Source organism: Uranotaenia lowii, chromosome 2 (assembly GCF_029784155.1).
Source record: "Uranotaenia lowii strain MFRU-FL chromosome 2, ASM2978415v1, whole genome shotgun sequence".
NCBI lineage: Eukaryota > Metazoa > Arthropoda > Insecta > Diptera > Culicidae > Uranotaenia > Uranotaenia lowii.
This window is the reverse complement of record NC_073692.1, coordinates 200,944,780-200,968,564: the sequence shown is the minus strand read 5'-3', so window position 1 is coordinate 200,968,564 and position 23,785 is coordinate 200,944,780. Positions and strand designations below refer to the sequence as shown.

Below are 23,785 nucleotides of genomic sequence, written 5' to 3'. Positions count from 1 at the left end.
TGTTTATTGTTTTTCTTTACGATTTCGGAGGGTATGTTCGATTATTGAATGGAATACAAAAATAAGTTCACTTTCAATTTATTTTGCTCTTCATTTTGACACTTCATTTAACACTTTTCGTAAAATAAAACTTATTTAGCTCCGATCCTGGGAACGTACATTCCAGCGAGCGAAATGCCAAGCGATCTGCACCGGGATTGTGCTGGACGCATCGCATTGAAACTCCAGCTGTGGTCCCTCTGAATTTTCGGACTGTTGCAATAAAAACCCGGAACCCCGCCGGCAGCAGCAACCTAATAAAAAAGCATAAATTAAAAATCGGAAAAATTTTAAACTTTTTGATCGACTCTTACCTGTACGCATCCAGTATCGATTTGACTACCATTTTGTCGTTAACTTAGCCACCAAAAAAACTGCCAACATCGAATTTCCGGAACGCCACTGAATCACGTCGGTTTGGTTTTTTTTGTCTCTACTGGCAGCGGCTGCTGTCTAAAAACAAGGCGGCTAGAAAACCTTCGTTTTACTAAAATCAAGCTAAATAAACTTTCTGATTACTAAAATCAAGCTAATTTCACTTTTTGCTAACTCAAAAGTAATAAAATATTTTTGCTAACGGAAAGTAACAGCAAATTTTTGCTAAGTGGAGCCCCGAAAGTTTTGTGTGTACTTTAATTGAAAAAATAAACATGAAATGAACACCAACCTCAATGATTCGTTATTCTTAAAATGTAAAAACAACAAATAGTTTCACTCTGTTGTGTTGTGAGCCTACTTGGTTCAATGGTTCAACTGAATCAAAGCAATCGAAAGCTTCCTTTTAATTCAACCACGGTAAATGAAATGTTCATATACCGGTATTTCGGTAGCAACTTACTATCTTCTTCAGTGAGCGTTTTCGATTGATCAATCGAAAACGCTCACTGAAGAAGGCAGTAAGTTGCTATCGAAATACCGGTATATGAACTTTTCATTAACCGTGGTTGAATTAAAAGGAATCTTTCGATTGCTTTGATTCAGACAAACAGTTTCCTCCTAAAGTTGGAATTATATGCAGACATTTTGGAATTTGGAAAAAAAATTATCGAACACTTGGCACCCCTGCTGTAAATGACAATAACTAAGAAACTAACACAGTGAGTTTTGCAAATTTCATGATGGACAAAATTCAAACTACCCTCCAATCAAAGTGAAATTTTCATAGAGCTAGTGCCTGAACATTGCAATTTCTCAAAATTAATTGAAGGATTAATATCACTTATCGTTCATCAAAATCGTATTACTTTTGTTGCTTTAATTGTATTATTTTGAGTTAAATATTAAAAATGTTTTTTGAATGCTTTTTCCCAATGTGATTTCGTACTATAATTCCCAGTGATTTGTTTGTTTACATACTAGAAGTGAAGTTCAATTTAAGAAACAATTGGAAGAAACTACGTTAGAAAAACAACGCGGCAATCCTGGACGAAATCCAGTTTGAGAGCGGCTATTAAGGCGATTAGATTGGGCGTATCCATATCTGCTGCCTCCAAGCTTTACGCCGTACCAAAAAGGACTTTGCTGCGCTATATGAAAAGGCAAGCTGAATACGGAAAGTTGGAGATCTGTCGGATGGGCCGGTTTAAATCAGTATTTTCACAACAACAGGAACTGGACCTAGTGGATCACACCATTAAAATGGCGAACAGTGGGTATGGATTCAACATAAGGACATCCAAGGAATGCAGCAAAACTCGGACTTAATCACCCGTTTAATCGATAGAAAGAGCTAGCTGGATCGGATTAGTAACGATGTTTCCTCGAAAAACATCCGGAACTTAAGTTGCTAAGGGCCGAAAATACATCTTTAGGGCGTATAATAGGCTTTAATAAAAAAGCAGTGAATTCTTTCTACCGGTTGCTTCGAAAAATCTTCTCTGTATATAATTCTTCCCCGGAACAAATATGGAATGTTGACGAAAATAGATTTAGTAGAGTAAGCTTAGTAGAGTAAATTTAAAAAAACATTTTATTTGCACTATTCTATTCTATTTTGTTTATTTATAGAGGATTTTAACCAACTTGGTCATTCGTGCTCTGTTTAATTGCACTTTAAGATTCAAAATAGATCACAAAAAGTATTCGATAAAAAATGACAGTTTAAGTTTAATCTAGTGAAAGGGGAACGGATACAACCGTGATCCTGGCTATGTCCGCATCCGGCATCTTTGTTCCCCTTGCATTTGTATTTCCTCGAGCCAGAATGAACGATACCTTGAAAGTTGAAGCTCCTGAACGTTCTTTATTCATATGCCATCTTAGTGGGTGGAGCCGCAGCAACACATGTAGTTTGTGGTTTGAACACTTTTTAGATTTTTTTAAACCAACAGCCGAGCGAACACTGGTCGCTCGGCTGTTGGTTAATCTTAGATGGGCACACAAGTCACACTTAGAACTTAAGTTTTCTTGAACGAGCCAATGAGACTTATGTTAAATTTATATCAATCCCAAGCAACCACAAGTCGCATTTTTACTTAAAGATGGAACTCCGAAGTTCACATTTGGCTGAAAAAATGTTTTACGGAAGCTTCAGGTGACTCTTGCCGCGTAAAAGTTACTCAGGAACTTCCATCGCCCTTTGAAAGGTTAAACTATCCATAACGGTAAGCGCTTTTAATGGAACTTCTTTCAAGAAGGTCCATAACGTTCGCGAAACATTCTAAAACGCACCATTAAGATACTTGAAGGTGTTTCAAAGAACCTGTGTGGGAATTCTAAGCGACATGTCAAAAATGTCTGTCAATTTCTTGTCATAGTATTTGTTTTGTTTGTATCTGTATTGATATTTACAAATGGAATTTGATTCAAGATTTTTTCGATTTTTTCTTATAATTGTTAAGATATTCGAACAAATTTTTGATGATGCGAATTTTTGTTACTATTCATATTGTGTACTGAAAGTCCTTTAAACGAAATAAGGTACAATCTATTGGCCAACCTATTCAATGATCTCAAATGACATTAAGTTTAAATACTAATTATTACAGTGGCAATGAACTATTGCTGAATTGATCGAGTGGCTGGTGAGTTTCATTGAAACCTAAAGAGCAGCGGTTTAATTCTCTAGACGTAGGTAATCAAAACAATATAATTAAAAACAATGAGATAGACCATGATAGACCGGCAACCTAGCAACCTTTTTTCGGCGCGTAGAAGCTCCTTGACATTCTCTTAGAAGCTGAATAGCGTTCTCTACAGCCACCTAAACGAACTTGAAAGTAGCTTTAAGAACTTAAATTTTGGGCTGATTAGCATTCTCTTCAGACACAAACGAGAGCTGATTAAGCTTCTATGGAACCTTTTGAAGGGAATTCTGGTTGTTTGGGATGTCACCGCACACTTCACACAAACTTCAACCATTAGATGTAGCTGTGATAGGTTTATTGAAAAAAATAACGTGCAGAATGTTCCAGATCTGGTTGAGGAAGCGATCCGTTGTGCAGCCACTGTGAAAAATGCTGTACGCGGATTTCGTGCTACCGGCATTATTATTTTGACAAATTAAAATTTAGATTTTATGTTTAATGTTAAAACGTATAAAATAAATTTAGTATCCACTGAAGAGGAATAAATGTTTAAGTAGCTCAAAATGTATGGACAACTGGTAAATCTGTTTTATTATTATTAAAACTAAACGAAAATCGTCGATAATTTCGAAGAACGATGTATTACCATTCAATTTGATTTGTGAAATATTGGTGACTATTTTAAAAAGATTAGAAAGTAAGACTGCCAGTTAAAGTCATACGTTTCTTAAGTTCCTTCTGGAAAACTGAACGCTCCAATCAATGAATCCATTTTAATTTCTTTCTATAAAGGTAATTGAACATTTGGAGGCCAAAGGTCTTTTTTTCATTTCTTAGAACGACCAAGATCTGTTAATCCATTAAACATGAAAGAAATTTCTGAAAACAAAAGAAAATGGCAAATCACATGTTTCCGTATATACATAGGGGAGATTGGGGTATCATGGGCCTCTTTTTTTTCTTTGCTTCATTACTTCTATATTATAAAAGATAAAAAAAATGGAAAGGATTTCTACATGTTTAAGGTATCATTTGACTTTTTTTTATTTTTTAAATACATTAATTTCCCGAGTTCTGACTGTTTTTAAATAAGTTTTTTTTTATTTTGAAAAACTGTGGGAAAACCTGGGCCACCTAATCCAAATTGACTCGACAAACGAGCAAAGTTTATGAGTTGACCCAAAACTGGAATTTCATAATTCATGTAGTTATTTTAAAGCAATTTCAGATGATGAAATATAAAAGAGAGTTATGTAAAGTCGAATGGTTCCTAAAACCTGGCTTGCGAACATTTCGGCAAAATTCCTTATTTAGGATTTATGTTCATCTCTATGGAACTAAAAAAGATGGACAAAAAAATTTTCATAACTCTTCATTTGGCATAAGAAAACTTTACAGATAGTAATAAAGTGTTTTAAGTGCTGAATGTGTATAAAAACACCACAACATAAGGGGGCCCAAGATACCTCACAAAATGTGGCCCATGATTCCCCACAAGGAATGATTTGCAAATTGGTTGCGTTTGTGTGACTTATTGATGTTTCATAAAAAAATCCTGACAAAACATGAACATGACAAAACTAAGATCATAAGCGCATGGGAATATTTTTGTTATGTAGTTTAGGCCTCTCAGGGGTGCAATTTTGCGGGTGCTTGTTTAATTATATAAGTACATTTTTCTAGGCCAGTTAAATAAAAGAAGCATATGATACGTACAAAAGTCAACAACGTATAGAAAAACATGTTAACGCAAAGCGACGACGATGACTGTTGGATTAAGATTTTTATCTCAACACACAGCTGAGATATTTAGAGTCGCCCACGTTACCCCACTCTCCCCTATATATTTAGTTTTAGATGTTTTTTTTCTATTTTCTTCTATCTGATCGTATAAAAAAACTATGGTGACTATTAAACCAACATAAAAACTAAAGTATGATAATGTGTAATTCGAAAATATTCATAAAATTCAATTGAAAGTTATATAATTATTTCTGACATCAAAGAAGGCCGTTTCAAAGTTTAAATATTGAAGATTTTTATTTATTTAACTACTTTATAGAAGGCTGCTAATAGTTTGACTCTTAAAATCATCTTGGGTCTATTTCGGTTTTTTTTTTATTTGGTCAAACTCTTGACTGAACTGAAAAAAAAATTGAAAAGGAACCTTATGTAACTTTAACTCATAAGTCAGAATTACTCGTATTCATACGTTCTTTGTTGCAAACTTTTTGCTATTCTAAACAAAGGATACCAATTTCGTTTAATTCATTTGGATGAGTCTAAGTTAAACCAAATGACGATTCTTGGTTATTCCTTAAATTGTCGAAAACGTGAGTTTCTATCCCTTTGTCTCAAGAGTCAAATACGTAACGATAATGACCAAACTGAATCATTCAATAAATTCACCTTGCGACCCTCCTTCCAACTGCAAATAGGACCCTCAATTTGCAGTGAAGACAGTTGAACAAACAATCTGCCATAGAAATTAGACGTAAAACATTCACACTTCGTTTGAATCAGTTACATTCCACCTTCTTCAAGACCTCTGTCAGGGGGAGAGAGAGAGAGTAAAAAGAACATCTTGGATGGTTTGCCCATTCACTCCCGGTGAGCCCATTTTCGCGATGTTTTCCCAGACTGTAAGAAGTGAAAATATATTAGATTAACTCGGGCTTTATCCCTTTTGCCCAACCTGTGCGAGCTTGTCTCCCTTTCAGACTGAGTCTTGGAAAAGTTTTCTACTCACCGAAAGAGAGTGAAAGTTTGAACTCGAGGTCGAGTAGAAGAAGATTAAATTATGCAGAAAATTTCGCGTATTTTGATTTTATTGTTTTAATCCTTTCCCTCGGGTCGGCGTCTTCTTTGGTTTTTCAGGTGAATCTTTTCTCTTAACCTTTCTTTGAAGGTTAACGAGTGTGCAGCAGTTGTAGCAGATGGCTCCTAAAATTATCTCAATAAATCTCTTTGAATGCTGATTTTTATTTCTGTTCAGCTTTAAATCTGATTTTGTATCTACTGAATAATGTTATCTTTGCTTTAAAACATTGAAGGTTCTTCTTGGCTTATGGAACATAATTGAAATATCATAAAATTCAATAAAAGTAAACCCGCAATTTTCAATAGTTAAAAAAATATTTTATAGAAAAAGACTACTAAAAGTTTCAGTCCACTACACTTGTAACGTTCAAGAGAACCTAACAACTGAACCGTCAATTTGATCCCATGCGCCCTTTGGCTGTCAGAAGCTCAAATGCAGAACCACTTCAAAGTTTATTTCTGCTCAACTAGAATGTTTTCATACGCCAGCAGGGCAATTATCAGTCTACAGTACAGCACAGAAAACAACCCTCGAGAGGACAACTTTCCCTAATTGGATAAAAAAAAATCCCGCGCTCGACTAGATTCACCGAGTAAAAAATGCCATCGTATATCACTCAAAATACTGGAGAATACTGAACTATCCTGGGGCTCGTGAACAGTAATATACTTTTATAGGGTCTTCGTATTAAATTCATACAGGTATGACTTGTTGAAACTACATAGAAAACTGAATTTTCAAGTCAGTAACCCGGGTTTTTTTTTAAAACAAAATACGTAGGGGAGAGTGGGGTATCGTGGGCCATGGGGAAACGTGGGCCACTTTTAATATCTCAGATGTGTGTTGAGATAAAAATCTCAAACCAACTGTCATCGTGGTCGCTTTGCGTGAGCATATATTCCTATATGTTGTTGACTGAAATACGCATCATATGCTTCTTTTATTTATCAAGCTAAAAAAAAAGTTAGAAAAATTTACTAACATAGGGGAGATGGGGGCATAATGGCCACCTTAAGGAAAACGGTTATTTAACCATAGAAAATAGCTATAATATGGAGGTTACACATTATTGTTTCGTGTTCAGACACTTGAAAAGCCTATTCCCTAACGGGCTGAAACGTGAAAAACTAGATGAAAACGTTAAAAAATGCATTTTAAAAAATTTTGCCAAAAGCTGAAAACCAGCCACTGTGGAGGCATAATGAGAACCCCCCCTGAGGCAGTATGAGCACCATTAATCAGAGCAAGATGTGCGTTTTTGCCAGGGAATCTAGCAGCGAATTCAATTCGATGAAGTCAGGTGAGTCGTAGATTCATCAAATAAAGCAAAAACAAAAAAATCTAGGTCTGTTTGTAGAATACAAACAATTCACGCACACTCATACATTAAGTGCTTTGTTCGGAGGATGATGCTACTAGCCGTATAATGTTACAATAAAAAATCGATTATGAATTGTCAATGTCTCTAGTCAACAAATTTAAGTAAAAACGTGTTTTAAAATTGATAAAAGTGAAAAATCAAAAAATTTTTGATGGTAAAAATTGAAAAAAAATGTGTACATTAGACCGCTGCAAGCTTTGTATGAAAATTTAAAATTCTTAAATTTTTACACCTCCCATAACTTTTTTTGGTTGTTTTTGCTGCCAGAAATAGCAATAAAATTTTTTGAAGCGATCCATCCAGTCCTGAATTAGCGCAACAATTTTTAATTTTGTATGGAAATTTATAAGGGAGAACAAAAATTTTCATTAAAAAATCGCCAGAGATGTACTGAAAGTTCCTAAAAATATAACTTTGGATGAAAAATATTCCTTGATTCTTGCAGTACAATTCATGTGAACAAAGAACAAACCTAACTTGTACACTAGAAAAGATATTCAATATTATACAAATTTTATTTTTCAAAATTATTTAATTTAATTTAAGCCGTTTTGACTGCCTAATTGAAAGCTGTGTAACCATAGGATGAGAATAAAAATTCTCAAAAAACTGCTTTGCACTGCCAGAATTTTTATTGATTTATATAACTTTTGCAAAAACATTTCTTGAAATTATTAAAAGCTCTAGCAAGCAAAGTCTGCTCTTTTTGAATATTTTTCAATAGATTCAGATTTTTTATTTTGAAATGTTTATAACTTTTTTCATAAAATGTTTAGCTGCTTGTCATGTTAGCAAACAATGAAGCTTAAGAATAGTCAAAACCAAAAATTAAAGACCGACTTCATTTCAAGCTTGTTTGACTTTTCTAGACGATTTAATGTGCAGAAATTTCTTCTTCCATACAAATTTCCATACAAAATTGAAACGCGTTGCGCTAATTCAGGAATCGACCAAATTATCTCAAATTTTGCACTGATGCTTGGAGGCCCAAAAGGCATCGAAAAAACATATGGGAGCAAAAAGTAATTTTTTGCAGCGGTCTAGTGTACATCATGTTGCAGTGCGTACATTATAGATCAAGGTTATTTTAAGATCATAAGAGCTTATTTCGTGGTGCTCAAAAATTATAATATTTTCGTAACTTGAGAACCAAGCTAGTTTTTTTTAAATATCTCTGTAAAGATGATAAGGAGATTCCTATTTTTGTGAAAAATTAATACTATAGGAAGTACGAAACAAATCCTCATGAAAATTTATTTAAGAAAATACGCACTTTCGTGGAAAAGCGTAGTTCTCATTATGCCTCGGGTGCTCGTTATTCCCTCATCTCCCCTAATTAAAACAACACCCGCTAATTTCATCGATGGGGAACCTAAAGTTCATAACAAAAATATGCTCATACGCTTATGATCTTAGTTTTGTCATGATCTTTCACGTGGAAAAGGACTTTTTGATGAAACATCAATAAGTTACACAAACGCAACCAATTTGCAAATCATAGCTTGTGGGGAATCGTGGGCCACACATCTTAAATCTCCTATATTTTTATGTTTTTCTACACATTCAGAACTTAAAATACGTTTTATCTATCTGTAAAATTTTCTTATGCCAAATGAAGAATTATGAAAAATATTTTGTCCATCCTATATAAGAAATTTTGCCAAAACGTTCGTTTTGGTTTTGGAATCTATGCGATCATACACAGCTCTCGTTTTTGTTTCATCATCTGAAATTGCTTTCAAATAACGAAATGAATTAGGAGATCACAGTTTTGGGACAACTCATAAACTTTGCATGTTATTTGGTCAATTTGGATTTGGTGGCCCACGATTCCCCACCATTTTTCAAAATCCAAAAAAATATTGCTTTTTTTTAAACAGTCAGAATTTGGGGAAAATAACTTATTAAAATTTAAAAAAAAAACCTCATGATACCTTGCAAATGTAGAAAACCATACCATTTTTTATTTTCATTTTATCTTTTATAATAAAGAAGTAATGGAACAACAAAAAAGTGGCCCATGATTCCCCACTCTCCCATACTATGGTGGGTGTTCCTAATTTGGCATGTGTACCTAATGTTAACATACCGTTCGATTTTGACTGTTTTTGGCGTTATTTTTCACTTTTCACAATTATAAAAAAAAATGATAATGTAACTGATCATGTGAACTTTAATTTTACAACAAATTAGTTTTCTAACAAATTAGTTTTCTAACTCACAGGATTTTTCGTAAAATCCGGATTGTTTCAAAGTACCGTAAAACGGGGTAACTTTTAACATCAATGAATTTTTCCACATTATCATCAATAACTAAGTCTATAGTTTGAATTTTTGAAAATTGTTTTTTTACGTTTGAAAGCCTATTAAATGAGTATCAAAAAGACAAAATTAAGTTTGTATTGGAAATCATTTTCTGTTAGTAAAAATGCAATTTCTATATCTTAAAATATCTATTTTTTCCAAGGCTCGCAAACAAACAGCTCTCCTGATGATATCAAAAAATATTTAAAAACAAACGAGTTGTTTAATGTGAAAGAACAACTTTTATTCTTTGTATATGAACAGTAATAGTGCTATTCATTTAATGTTAAATTTTTGATATTTAAAAAATAAGGACATTTTTCAAGGCTAAGCCCGTATTGGACAAATGGATAGGAATCCTATCAAATGGTTAATATTGAAGAAAAATTGAAAATGGAAATAGCAGGAGGGCCTAGGTGAATTTGTGAAGGTAAAATTTCATTTGTATTTTGAAGCTAAAACTATTTAGCAATAATTAAAATTTTAAAAGAAAACGTTAAAAAGCAAGGTGAAATTGTTAATACGAATTTGTAAACAATTATGAAGGTGTTTTGTATCCTTTACGATGAAGAAAACTCGTTAAAACCGTCAAAAAAGAGATTGATCAATGTAACCTAAGCTTGCCAGATTGCCCGGTTTTATCCGGGTTTGCCCGGATATTTGATGCAAAATTTCGATAAAGTCCGGTCCGGCCCGGTTGCCCGGATAGCGTGAAAAAAGTCCGGATATTGCCCGGATTTTTTCACAATTTTCACAAAGAAACCAAAAAAAATCAAAGTTTTTGAGTAAGTTTCAACAAAATCGATTAACGGTATGGAAATTTTCAACGGTTGTTTCAAATAATTTCGCTGATTTACTTTTATAAACCTTTAAATATCTAAGTGTTCCAAAAAGTTTTTCGAAGTCTGCAATTACATTAATAAAATATTCATTATTACGATACGTCGGATTACGATACGTCAAAATTGAATGGAATTGTCAGCATATTTCTTGAAAAAAAAACACCGTTTAAGAAATGGAAAATAAAAGCTGAATTTATCATCCTTTTTTTGAAAATTTTCGTCGGATTGTTTCTTATCTTGATTTTAGTAATTTGTATTTTAGAACCATGTTTTTTTCATGTAATAACTTAACAAAATTTATGTCCAGAATTAGGAACACTTTTCTCAATGTGTTCCTAGTTATAACATAGTCAAAGTTTCCCAAACTATATCAAAGTATTTGAAATGAATATGAATGAAGTTGTTAAATCAAATTGTGTCTTTACATAACTTTAAACGAACTGTTTAGATAAAATGTTGTGAGTTAAAACATGATTTTTATTACTTGAGTATATTTTAAAGCTAAAAATGTCGAAAACATATTTTTGTCAGGTTGTAAAGCACCCATCCTTCGCGACAGAAAAGGAAACCATCAAGTAACAGAGAGCTTCTTAACAAAAACAGAATCGAAAGAAGAAAAAAAATTAAAAGAAACCTTATTAAAATACGTTGTATACCGTCACCTACCGCATAATGCAACATTTTTCAACTTCATTAGTTTCTAAAACCCTTATGTCCACAGATAAAAGGTTAATGGGACATCAAATTGACATAGTCAGAAAAATAATTGGTTTCACCATTTGTTTTTAAATTTACAAAACTATGCGATTTTCATCCTACTGAGAAAATGGGGTTAATTGCAACAATCTTTGTTTTTAATGAAAAATCAAATGAAAATGTTTGAAAAGAAGTTTTTGATACGTTTGTGATGCCATAACGCATAAAGCACGATCTGCAGTTATTTTTTATTTTGTTCGAATTAAGTTTTATAATTTTTCTGTCAATGATTTTTTCAAGAGAAAGCATAAAGGTGCTGTATACATTCAGGGGTAAAAAATACTACAAAAAAAATTAAAATCATATTCCAGTATTTGGAAACGAGATTTAAACTGTGAATCATTGATTTACATGTTGATGCATTTTAACCCAGACTGGTAAAGCAATTTTAAAATATTTATATAAAAAAATTAAATGATTGTCCGTAAATTATTTATACATCAACAGTGTTGATTTGGGATAATAAAAACAATATAAAGTTTGTGGGGTATATCATAAAGCCAATCCGTTAACTGGAAAATAAAATAAAGTTGTCAATGATGAAAATTTTAAATATTTGGTGAATAATACTTTTTAAATAGTTTATTTTTGATTCAAGTGCAATATTTTAATATTTTCTGTGATGTGGAAGTGGAGTTTCGTCGAATAAACTCTAGAAGACTTTATCCCCCTAATCGGTTTAGTGAAGACGGTTTTATGACCACGTAAGAAATCTAAAAATGTACGTGAAATATTAGATTTTGTTGGGCCCTCATGATCGGGATCTCACTCAAGATAAGTGGAATTTGATAAGTATTCTGTATTTCTAATGTTTCAATGATTAAAAACAGTAAAATTTAATTTTTGATAGCTTAGTTGTTGGCAGCAAGGTGTGAAATATTTCACTATAGGAATTTCAATTGGTATGCAAGTCAGTTTACAAGAAAAACTCTAATTGCATTAGCATTCTTTAGTTGCTAGTTTCGATGGCCCTAAAATTTAAAATTTCAAGCAAGTCTATCATAAATATTATATAAGTATCGCATTTAAAATCAGCATATTTGAATGCGTTTTCTGCAGTTGAGAGCATAGTCTAAGTGCACTTATAGGTTTTGATATGATTGTGATCAGCCATTTCAAGTGATGTGTTGTTGGTTTGACGAAATGTCACTGAACTGCTGCATTTAATATGATTCTGTTTTGCATTTTGATTGTTTAATTTTAACATCCGGTCAACGTTTTTATGTGTTTTCTATACTTTGCAACACTATTGAGAATCATTATCCAAGTGAGTACAATTTTTATTTATAAAAATTTATGTCTCCAGGAAAAAGCTAGTAGCCAGTTCTATTTTATTCGCGGAGAATAAAATGAAAAGTTAGTTCAAGTATCGTAAAGAATAAGATCAAACCATTGTAATTTCGAAATTCAAATCTTCTGAAATTTGACGATCCACTTAAATTTATTATGCATGCAGAAAAAATCCAAAATATGAGCGCTTATAATCATAGCAGCTTTGCCTACTAGCGACACGACGCATACGTCGCGATGTTGAAAAAAATAACGACGCAGCGCGAGTTTCCTAGGAGACTTGAAGCATGCGATTGATGACCAAAGGAAAATGTGCAGTAAATAACATAAACAATGTTCGAGTACTATATCGAAATCGCCTACTGGACCGAAAAAAGAAAAACAAACCTGCGAATGACAGGCATCTCGCTAGTAAAAAAGCGTCGCTAGTCCTACTGTCGCTATTCGGTTTGGTGCTATACACATAATATAAAAAAAAAACTAGCTAGTCCCGTACGAACTTCGTATCGCTTTAAATCATCAATACGTCAAAATGAGTTTAGAATATTGAATCTAAGTAGGCTCACAACACAATAGATTCCGATACATTTTTCGACAGTATTAGGGTAAACATTCAACAGTGGTTAAATTCGACACTTTTTCTAGGCCTTCAACTTGAAATTCAAATCAAATGGTAGATCGGCTTTTTATTAAAATTTTTGTTAGAGTGTTTTCTTCTCAATCGGTTGCAAAATCAATACATAATGACAGAAACATGTACAATTGGTTGATATGTACGACTCCTTTGCTTGACCTTCACACTAAAATAAAATACCAAGTATCAATTAACTGCCTCCCACTAAATTATTGCACAAAACACTGAAATTTTAATGAAACACTCTCAAACCAATTTTACGTCTCTCGAAACTCCCCTGTGCCATGTTTTCTATTCAAATTATATGTATAATAACGTCAGTAACTTGAAAACATTGAACAGTCAATATGGACGACCCCTTTCGCCGACTCGTGGCACGGAACTTGCTAACTGGAGTCAATTACTCATAGCTCATAACTCTCATCTGCAGATTTTCAACTCAATCCGATGCATAATCACGACAATATCGCGAAAACAGTAAACATCTAAAATGGACGACCCCTTTTTGGGCCACGATCCAAAACTTGACACCTGAAATCTATTACCAATACTGTAAAACTCCTATGTGCTAATTTTCATTACAAACCTAAGCACAATCAAGAGTATATCACAAAACAATGAACAAATAATAAGAAAGACCCCTTTTGCCGACCCCTGAGTCAAATTTTAATCCTGGTAGTAATAAAGTGTTCTTCAAAACTCCTATGTGGAAATTTTCACCTTAAACCAATGTAGAATAACATCAATATCGCGAAAACATTAAAAGTTGGTAATGGACGACCCCTTTGGCTGACCCCTGACCCTAAATTTGAAACCTGGAATTGATTGTTCGTCCTTCAAAACACTCATGTGCTAATTTTCATCACAATCCGATGCATAATAAGGCAAATATAGCAAAAACATCAAACAGCTCATATGAACGACCCTTTGGCTAACCCCTTACCCCAAATTTAATACCTGAAATCGATTGTTCGTCACTCAAAACTCCTATGTGAAAATTTTCAACTCAATCCGTTAATAACGTCAATATGGCCAAAACATTAAAAGGTTGATATGGACGACCCCTTTGGCCGACCCCTGATCCAAAATTTGAAAATTGAACTCGATAGTTCGACTCTCAAAACACCCATGTACTAATTTTCATTACAATCTGATGTATAATAACGCAAATATCGCAAAAACTTTAAACAGTTGATATGAACGACCGCTTTGGTCGAGCCCTGATCCCAAGTTTAATAACTGGAATCGATTGCACATCTTTCAAAACTCCTATGTGGAAATTTTCACCACAATTCAATGTATAATAACGCCAATATCGCAAAAACACTGAACTGTTGATATGGACGACCCCTTTGGCTGACCCCTGTTCCTAACTTTCATACCTGGAATCGATTGCTCGTCCCTGAAAGCCACTATGTACAAATTTCCATCACAATCCGACAAAAAATTAGGTCCGTATCGCGAAAAAAATATTTATCTTGTATGGACGACCCCCTTCAGAAGGGGTCATCCGAAAATCTGAAAACATTTTTCATCATTCCTGGTCCTAATAAGCATTTATGCCAAATTTCAGCTCTCTAGCTCTTAAGACGGCTGAGCCTATAGAGGACAAACAAACAAACAAACAAACCCACAGAAATTGCTTTTTATATATGACCCATTCCAGCGTGACGTCACAACGTTTGCAAAACAATTTTTTGGTATATTATACGTAAGTTTTACAGGTCATATCGCACATTGTTAAAAATTGTACATTATAACGTCAAAATTTAATTCTCTACTATTTGTAACCAAAAGCATTTGTATAGAATAAAAAATTAACAAAATATAAGAAAAAGGAATCGTGACGTCACAACGCGCCTCTTTTCCCACTTTTCAGTTTTTTTTACAACGCCGCAATTTTCTGCTCTTCTATTTGATCAAATTTTATGAAAGATTCAGGAAAGTATCGATTCATTAAACCAACAAATCGCTGTTTTTATTTTTTTTTTCAAATTTTGATTTCAATTTATTTTAGAGCAATTCAGTTTCGTGACGTCACAACGCACCATTTTTTTAAAGCAGGGTTTTGCAAAGCGTTGTGACGTCACGACATTTTATGGTTAGCTACATGAAATAAATCAAAGTATAATCTTAAAATGAATGCCTAATTTACTTAAAATGCTTAAAAACTTAATAAATAATGTGATTTGGTGATGAAGTCGATCCATTTATTCCCAAAAATTAAAAGGAATTGAATCTCAAAGGCCCATATAAGCAGATAAGGTTTGCAACACTGCTCACATCAATTTTATTCGAAGGTTTTTTTTGTGCGATCATGTGAATACTATTTAGGACAAAACTAAAACTAGGAAATATTTATTCGTTAAAGCGTTGAAATGTGTTTCTGAATCTTTTTAATCTTTAATTGCAAAGGAAAGGAAAATTAAATGATAATTTCAAAGCCTTCGATCTTTTCAAAGATATGATCTTATGAGTTGCAAGCTTAAATAGATCCTAGGCCTAACACAAAGTCCAGTGCCAAATTTGGGGATTGGCCCACGGAAATAGAGGGCACAATGAGTCTGAAATTTGTATGGAATAATGAGAAATTGGGGTTGGAAGGACATTGAAATCAAGTTATGCACCAATTTCTGAAGTCCCTATCGGTTGATTTGTTTTAATTAAAGTCATTAACAAAACTTTCATTACGACAAATAGTTTATCTCAAGATCCCATTTCGACAATGATTCAGTTAAAAAGGTTTTTGAGTTTCAAAAATTAGCTTCTGGTGGGTCAAATACAAAAAATACCTGAATGATCGTTAATCGACGCAAATTTTGAACGTTATAGCTGTTTTATGATAACTCTAATCGAAACGCGTTCCTCAGATGAAATATTGTCATAACCAAAGGTCTAAAATACTCAAATTAATAGAAAAATTGGTTGATAAAGACCTAAATTATTAACGAAAAACGGTTTTTTTTATCATGCCGAAAAAAATCTACATAATTCTATACAAACTTCAGGTGCGTTGCGCAAACCCTTCCCTTAGAATAATCTGACTCAAATTTTGCATGAGACCTTGTGCTAGTACATATTTGAATTTATTTAATTTTGTAATTCAGTTCAAAGTCTCTTTTGTAAGATTTTATGTGAACACGGGGTTCGATTTCGATTTTCTAGTGACATTCTTTGAGGTGGAAATTTCAATAAGGGCTGTTTTCTATTAAAATTATTTAATTAATTTTAAAAATTAATTTTCTATAAAAATCTTATGAATATTTTAATAAAAAAGTTAATCTATTAAGTTTACCATGTGGGGATTTTTTTTATTATCTGACAATTTGCGCCGGGGGCTTTCAGATTTTCCCCAAAATTGAAAATTTGGTTCATTTTTGTGACTTAAAAACACATGCATTTTTTCAGATTTCTAACATTTTTATTTTTTAAGTTAGCTTCGGTTAGTTTTTTTTTGTAAATAAAAAATAACCATTTTTCAAAGCTACATAACTCTGTTGTTTCTCAACGGAAATTATAAAATAGCACATCAAAATGCATTGAAATTTTATCAGCTTTCCAAATAGAATATTTGAAAAAAATTAAATAATGACGTTCAACATGAAAAGTTGTAAATAAACTTTAAATGGCGTCTAAAAGTACCGTCTGCACCACCGAATATTTTCAAAATATACCATTGTATAGCTCGATTTATGATGCAACTTTCATCTGAAGACACCAAAGTGGGCCATTAACTCCTTGAAGAGTTATGAAAGAAATAATGACAATAAACCTCTTCTTTTGCACCGAAAACAAACAATGGTGGAACACCTGCACTCACATATGGAGATAGCAAGCACTTCTAACAACATGGAAACAAAAGAATTTACCAAAGCAGGTAAAAACACTACTTTTTCGTGCTTTGTAGAGTGTTTGCAGCAAAACTGACTTTAAATTTGAATCAAAATTCTGAGTATCGTATTGTTTAAGTGATATAACTAATAATGGGAATGTTGCTTTTACAACCTGGTCATATACTATATAACTTATTAATTTTTCGATCAAAGATCATTGTGAAGCATAATCAATGCCCATAGTAGAAGGTTCAGTCTCTGTGTTTGGGATCACAAAAATTTGATTAAAAAAATGAAATATAGACGTGCTTTACATAGTTTTTATATCGAGAGCTAAGCACAGGACACCAAAATCCTTTCCCATTGATCAAAAAAGTATGAGAAAGTGGCACAAATGTTGTAGAAATAATCATAGAGCTTAGTATGGCCAGCCCAGGCTGTCAAATGATGAAAATATGATACTTTTACCGTATTCGTTTTCTACATTCGCCCAGTTTTGAGGTTTACCATACTAGAACGAACATAATTCGTCGTCAGTGTTTTGCTACCTCGATCGCTCACAAACGAATCTTCAGTGTTCCACCGTCCATTTTAAATCAAATCTGGGAAATTACGGATGCAAAACTTAGCGCATAAACTTCTTAAAATGACAGTAAAATGTGCATAACTTGTTGTGACCTGGTGCAAAACTGGGTATAAACTAATACGTTATTAGATTTTTGGATATAACATGAAGTCAGTAAAGCTGCAACAATCTACCGCCCCTTCTTTCATAACAGTCCCATGTACAAAAATAAGCAAGCGAGACAATCAGCTTTTTTTGTTTTGGAATATATTTTTAAATTGTGACCACCACTTTCAGCATAAACGAAAATCGTTTCTAAGTTGTCATAATAAATCGTTAGGCCTGAAATTTTCGAAATTGGGTTATTGGTAAGGGCGAGAGCACCATTTTTATTCATTATGGGACTGTTAATCGACCATACTTAAAACCTTTCTCGAATCTACTAGCATAACAATTCCATACAAAATACATTTTTCTCGCCGAAAGAAACATTGAAAATTAACCAAATCCGTGGTATTTCACATATGGGACTGTTATTCAGGTATATTTCATATAGGACGGCCACGAATTGATATTTTTTTCGAAATTTCTAGAATAAAACCTCTTTTTTTTAGTCTTTTTATGTTGAAGCCTTATGTTGACCTAAAATGACGAAAATTAATATGGGACTGTTATGCCTGTAGGGGCAGTCTGAAAAGGACGAAAAAATAGTGTTTTTACCTGCTTTGTAAATTCTTTTGTTTCCATGTTGTTAGAAGTGCTTGCTATCTCCATATGTGAGTGCAGTTGTTCGACCATTGTTTGTTTTCGTCGCAAAAAAAGAGATTTATTGTCATTATTTCTTTCATAACTCTTCAAGGTGTTAATGGCCCACTTTGGTGTCTTCAGATGAAAGTTGCATCATGGTTCGAGCTACACAATGGTATTTTTTGCAAAATATTCGGTGATGCAGACGGTACTTTTAGACGCCATTTAAAGTTTATTTACAACTTTTCATGTTGAAGGTCATTATTTAATTTTTTTTCAACTATTCTATTTGGAAAGCTGATAAAATTTCAATGCATTTTGATGTGCTATTTTATAATTTCAGTTGAGAAACAACAGAGTTATGTAGCTTTGAAAAATGGTTATTTTTTATTTACAAAAAAAACTAACCGAAGCTGACTCAAAAAATAAAAATGTTAGAAATCTGAAAAAATGCATGTGTTTTTAAGTCACAAAAATGACCAAATTTTCAATTTTGGGGAAAATCTGAAGACCCCCGGCGCAAACCCGTCAGATAATAAAAAAAATCCTCATGTGCAAAAATTTTTTGAATCTCATTACATTTATTTCATGGAACTTATTTTGTTTGAACATAATGCCAGAAAGAAATAGAAGCTACTAGCGGTGTTTTTCATTCTAACATAGATATATGAAGAACTTGATCTTTTGAAAGATTTTTATTCAAATCACAGATAACTACCTGCTTTATGATTCACAAATATTCCTTTATAAAATCGATGAGGATTTCATTTGTTTGATAGTTTGTTTATTCTTGAATCAAGAGTTTTTAAGCGCCGTTTTATATGTTTTATTAGAAATGTTTAAAAACAACTAAGTTAATGCCAAAAAAAATAGTTTCTCTAAAAACTTGATAAAAGAATTCGTTTCGAACATAGTTGTGTTGAACTTGTATTGAAGAAATACTATCATAGTGTTGAAGTAAAAAGTCTTGAACGTTTTCGAAAAAAAGTAAATAAATTTTCGTGACGTCACAACGCATTCTTTACCCGGGTGCAACTCACAACCTGCTAAACCGATTTTCAATCTAAAAATTGCATTAAATTTCATTAAAAAAGTTTGAAGAGACCTCGAATTTTCGACAATATGTGAAATTTCAGTAAATCATAAATTTAAAAACAGTAGAATTTTCGTGACATCACAACGCTTAAAAATAGATACCTTTATCAACGATTCTAGAGCGTAATCTTGCAGTAACTGTTATTTATCTTATATCATGCTTAAAATATGGCTTTTCTACCATCATTTTGCAGTAATTTTTTTCTACATAGCTAGATTTTTGACAAAGTTATGTTATAAATAAAAAATATTTGCAAAAATCAATTAAATTTCATACTAAAATTTTTAAATTTCTACGTTAACATACTCAATTCTTTAAAAAGTTAGCTGAAAATCTTTTAATGGAAAATGACACTCAAGAATTAACCTTTCTAACGCTATGTAATTTATTTATGGATAATGAAAAATAAAAATCAATTCTCCAGTTGAGGGGTGCTTGGAATGGGTCATACACTGGATTCTTTTTTTAAACGATTGTTGTGTTCGTACAAAAAAAGTAATCGTGTAAAAAGTTTGAAACAACCGGGCAAAATTCATCGCTCATTTTGAGTAAAGTGGCCAACTTGGACTGTAAATCGATCATTTCCAACCAGGTACACCATTCCGAAGTGATTTACGTGAAACCAGGAAGCTCAATGATTTGTTTTGGATTGCTTTGTTTTGGGTTTTAAGCCACGGTTGTTCCGGAACTTCCGCAGAGTCTCTAAGTGGCCATTCCAGCACATGTTTCCGTCGGGAGGCAACGTCCGAATACATTTACCACCCAAGAGTGGTTTGGACAAAAAGCGGAAATGTGTAGAACCTGTTTTTGACATGTTCAAAAATCGTTTTATTTCGAGAAAATCGTTTAAAAAAAGTCGTTCAAAATAAAACCGTGTAGAATAAGCTCGTTCAAAAAAAGAATCCAGTGTATATATATAGAATGTTTCGGGTTTCAGTTTAAACTAAATTTGATTTGTGGCGGTCAGTTCAGTATTCAACAACTTACAATGGTAACCCTTATGATATCTAATCAAATTTTAATTATGTAGGTATCACAAAATTTCATCAGAATTGAAGAGTTTCAATACGAAATCAGGAGCCTAGAAGGATAGGATTTAAACCAAGATTGCATAACACTAGTCAAAAGTGTTTCCTGATCATATCCTTTTTACCCAATAAACACAAAAAATTGTTTTGCTAGGATGCAGAAGTGACCTCGGGCCTAAAGCAATTATTATTCTTTCAATCCTTTTTCTCTGTTTTCGTCCTATCCATTGACTAATAGGACGTGGCTGGCGCCGCTATTGATGTGTAAAGAGAGGACATCAGTTTTGTTCATTGTGAATGTGCTGTCAATCCCAGACACCATTTATTTGACCTCTGGACAAAATTGATGGCCTCGGTCAATCACGGAGTAGCAACCATTGGCGGAATTTGATCTACTGAGCCACGCCTGCGATCATAGAATTTGAAATGCATTCGTTTATTACCGATAAAAAATACAATCAACGGATGACGAAGTTCATAAAGAACTATCGATTAAAAATATTTTCATGTTGCATTACAAGTTTAATGATTTAAGGTGGATGTGAGTATCCAATCAAGCTAAGCTAAGCTAAGCTATATCATAAAGCCTATCCGTTAACTGTGAAAAGTTTTTTTCATCGCCGAAAAATGTTAAAATTTCGGGTTTTTTAAATTTTTTTAGAGGATCAAAAACTTCAAAAATCTATCTCACGACGTGAGAAACTATGACATCATCATTAAATGATAATTTAATTACATTATATTTAAATAAAAATTGAATAAGTGTTGTGGTACACAAATGTTGCATCTAACAATGCTGATGAATGATGCTCTGTTTGACTGTACTTATTTGTATCCATTACAATGAATTTTCTAAGGAAAAGGTAAGTTTGAATTTTAAATAAGCTCAACATCCACTACTTTCTTCAAAACTAGCGTTAAGGAATATTGTGTAGGGTTTTAAAAGTCCTTATTTCTCTATTTATATTCCAAAAACGTGATAAAGTTTGCAAAAAGGTGAGTTTTGAGATTTTTCTCATCAAAGTATTAAAAAAACAGACCCATATACAAAATCAGGAACAAGTAGTGTAATATTGGGTACGCGAATACAGTTTTCCTCATATGTTAACATTAGGAACAATTAGTGCCAATTTAGGAACATCGAAACACTTTACAAAACATGATATTTTTCGTAAATTAGAGCTTGAAATCATTATTTCAAACCATAACAGAGTTCAGAAAAAAAATTGGAACTTAGCTACCAAAAAATGTTATACCTAAGAATTAAAGATTTGGCCTACTAATATCAAATTTAGAAACCTCTGACAAAATATAGCGAAATTAGGTTCACTTACCCTACTCTTTGTTTGCACATTGTAACATAGTCCTTCATGTTGCGGAATAAATACGAGATATCTCGATTTTATGCTCGCGTCGAGTGAGCTTTATTTAGAAGCATGACACAAATGTTAAAAGTTCAATAATAAAACTATATTCGACAAAATTCAACACAACACTTCCGGCAACACGCCATTTATAGAATTTAGTTCAGTGGATTTTGGGGTATATAATGACGAATTTTGGTGTTTCTCGGAACAGATATTTTAATGTGTTAATGTGATAAGAGCCGTGAATAAGTTAGAATGAATTCGATGTATTATTTTCCGATAGCTAATATTTAACAAACTTGATATCATAAAGTTTTTCACAGTTTCTTTTTCAGTATTCAGTAGAGAATTATTGTTTAATTTGAAATTCAAAATTTGTTTAAAGAATGATGACTTGCCTGCTAGAAAGAATTTTCACAGGATTATGCTCGTAGACATTTCATGTTTACCGCCTAAGGACCGTCAACAGTTTTTTGGTCTTAATAAACTGAATCAAAGTTAAAAAAAATGTTTAAAGGTTTTAAACCAGTAACGTTCCCACCATATTCTATCATGCCATAAAACCTATTTGTCTAAAACTACACACCCCTGAATACCGCGGCACACCTCCAAAATTCAACTTTAAAAACAAAAGTCAATTTGTGACGGTGGGGTCGAAAAACTTTTCCTGACCCAGTGCGCAAAAAAGTGCAAACGTGATCACCAACAGATGGTCGGTCCATCAGCAAGCAAGCAACCGAAACTTTTATTTTTCCGGAAAACATCAACGAGTAGAATAAATTTCCCGCTTGTGACGGTGTGGTGTTGTGTAGCGCTTTTCTGGTGACAACGAATGGAGATAGCTAGCACGTGGTTTTGGTGGGGTGTCACTCACGTGAGTATTTACAGCATCCGTCACACACACGTCCGGTGAAATTGGCTTTTTGCGTTTTTTTTTTGTGGTAGTAGGAGTTGTCGCACTTTAAGGTCCCTTCTGATGAATGGGTTAGAAAAAAGTAATTAACGTCTAGACAGACGTCACTTACCGTTTGCAACCTGGACGCTATTGGACGAGGCAGCTGCCGCCGATTCCGTCTGCTGCACCTGGATGCCGGACAACGTTAAGAAGCCGAGCAGAAGTGAGGGCATAAGGAGGGCCCCCAAGCCTTTGCCACCACCAAAAATGGGGGCCATCCTACTCGGTGACTTCGACGAAAGGCGAGTTCAATCAATTACCCGAAAGCTACCCAAGAAGCGAGATACACTTGTTAGAGATTCTGCAGCAGCCGCACTATTTGAGTTTTTTTTCTTTCTCTTTGGTTGTTTGGCTCAAAGATTTGAGGTTTGGCAAGTGGCCACCAGACTAGGATGAATCCAGGAGCCAACGAAAATGCAAAGCTCGGCAAGGTGTCAGACACAATTGAAAAGCACCACGTAACTTCCGGGTTTGTTTTTACTTTTTGGAATTTGCAATTCTTCCGTTGTCTTCGGTCGTTTACCGGTCTTCGTCGTTATGCAACGGACAGCTCTTTACTCCTGGTTGCAGTAATTACACTTGGCACTGATTTATGTTTGGCATCAATTATTCACTCGAATCTCAGACAATTGGCCTTCGCAGAACAATATCGAGGGCGACGTCCAGCGACCGGAAGGACCCTCCAAGAGCGCAATTAATCATTCGACGATTAGAAGCTCCATTCAACAGACCACAGCTTTGAGCCGTACAAATAATCTAACACCCAAACAAAACACCCCCAAAGCAAGTGTTCATCATTCCCAAAGCCAATCCAAACTGACCTGATGTTGTTTACTACTCAAACACCGGTGGATTAAAAACTTGAAACCACTAAGCCGCTTATTCACTTTTCACTCGTGTTGTTGCTAATCCCCCAAAAGCCCCATACAGAATCCACCCGAATGGATCAAAAACGCACCACATGTGATTGCTGCCTTCCAAAGGACCCCCAAAACGCGACCAGCTCGCGAAACACACTTCCGTCTAACGGCGCATCCGAATCGACACTGAGAAAAATGACACGGCTTACCGTCCACGATTTCGGTCAACATGATTCCAAAA

The 23,785-nt window shown here is 33.7% G+C and overlaps 1 protein-coding gene across 1 annotated transcript in view; it reads right to left on the bottom strand.

Moving 5' to 3' along the window:
* The window catches only part of LOC129744092 (lachesin-like), a 355,022-nt gene extending 331,304 nt beyond the window's left edge, over positions 1-23,718 (bottom strand). The window contains exon 1 of the mRNA XM_055736457.1: positions 22,755-23,718. Coding sequence (XP_055592432.1) covers positions 22,755-22,902 — 148 coding nt within the window. The 5' untranslated portion in view covers positions 22,903-23,718. The remainder of the gene's footprint in view (positions 1-22,754) is intronic.
* Between the last annotated feature and the right edge of the window lie 67 nt (positions 23,719-23,785).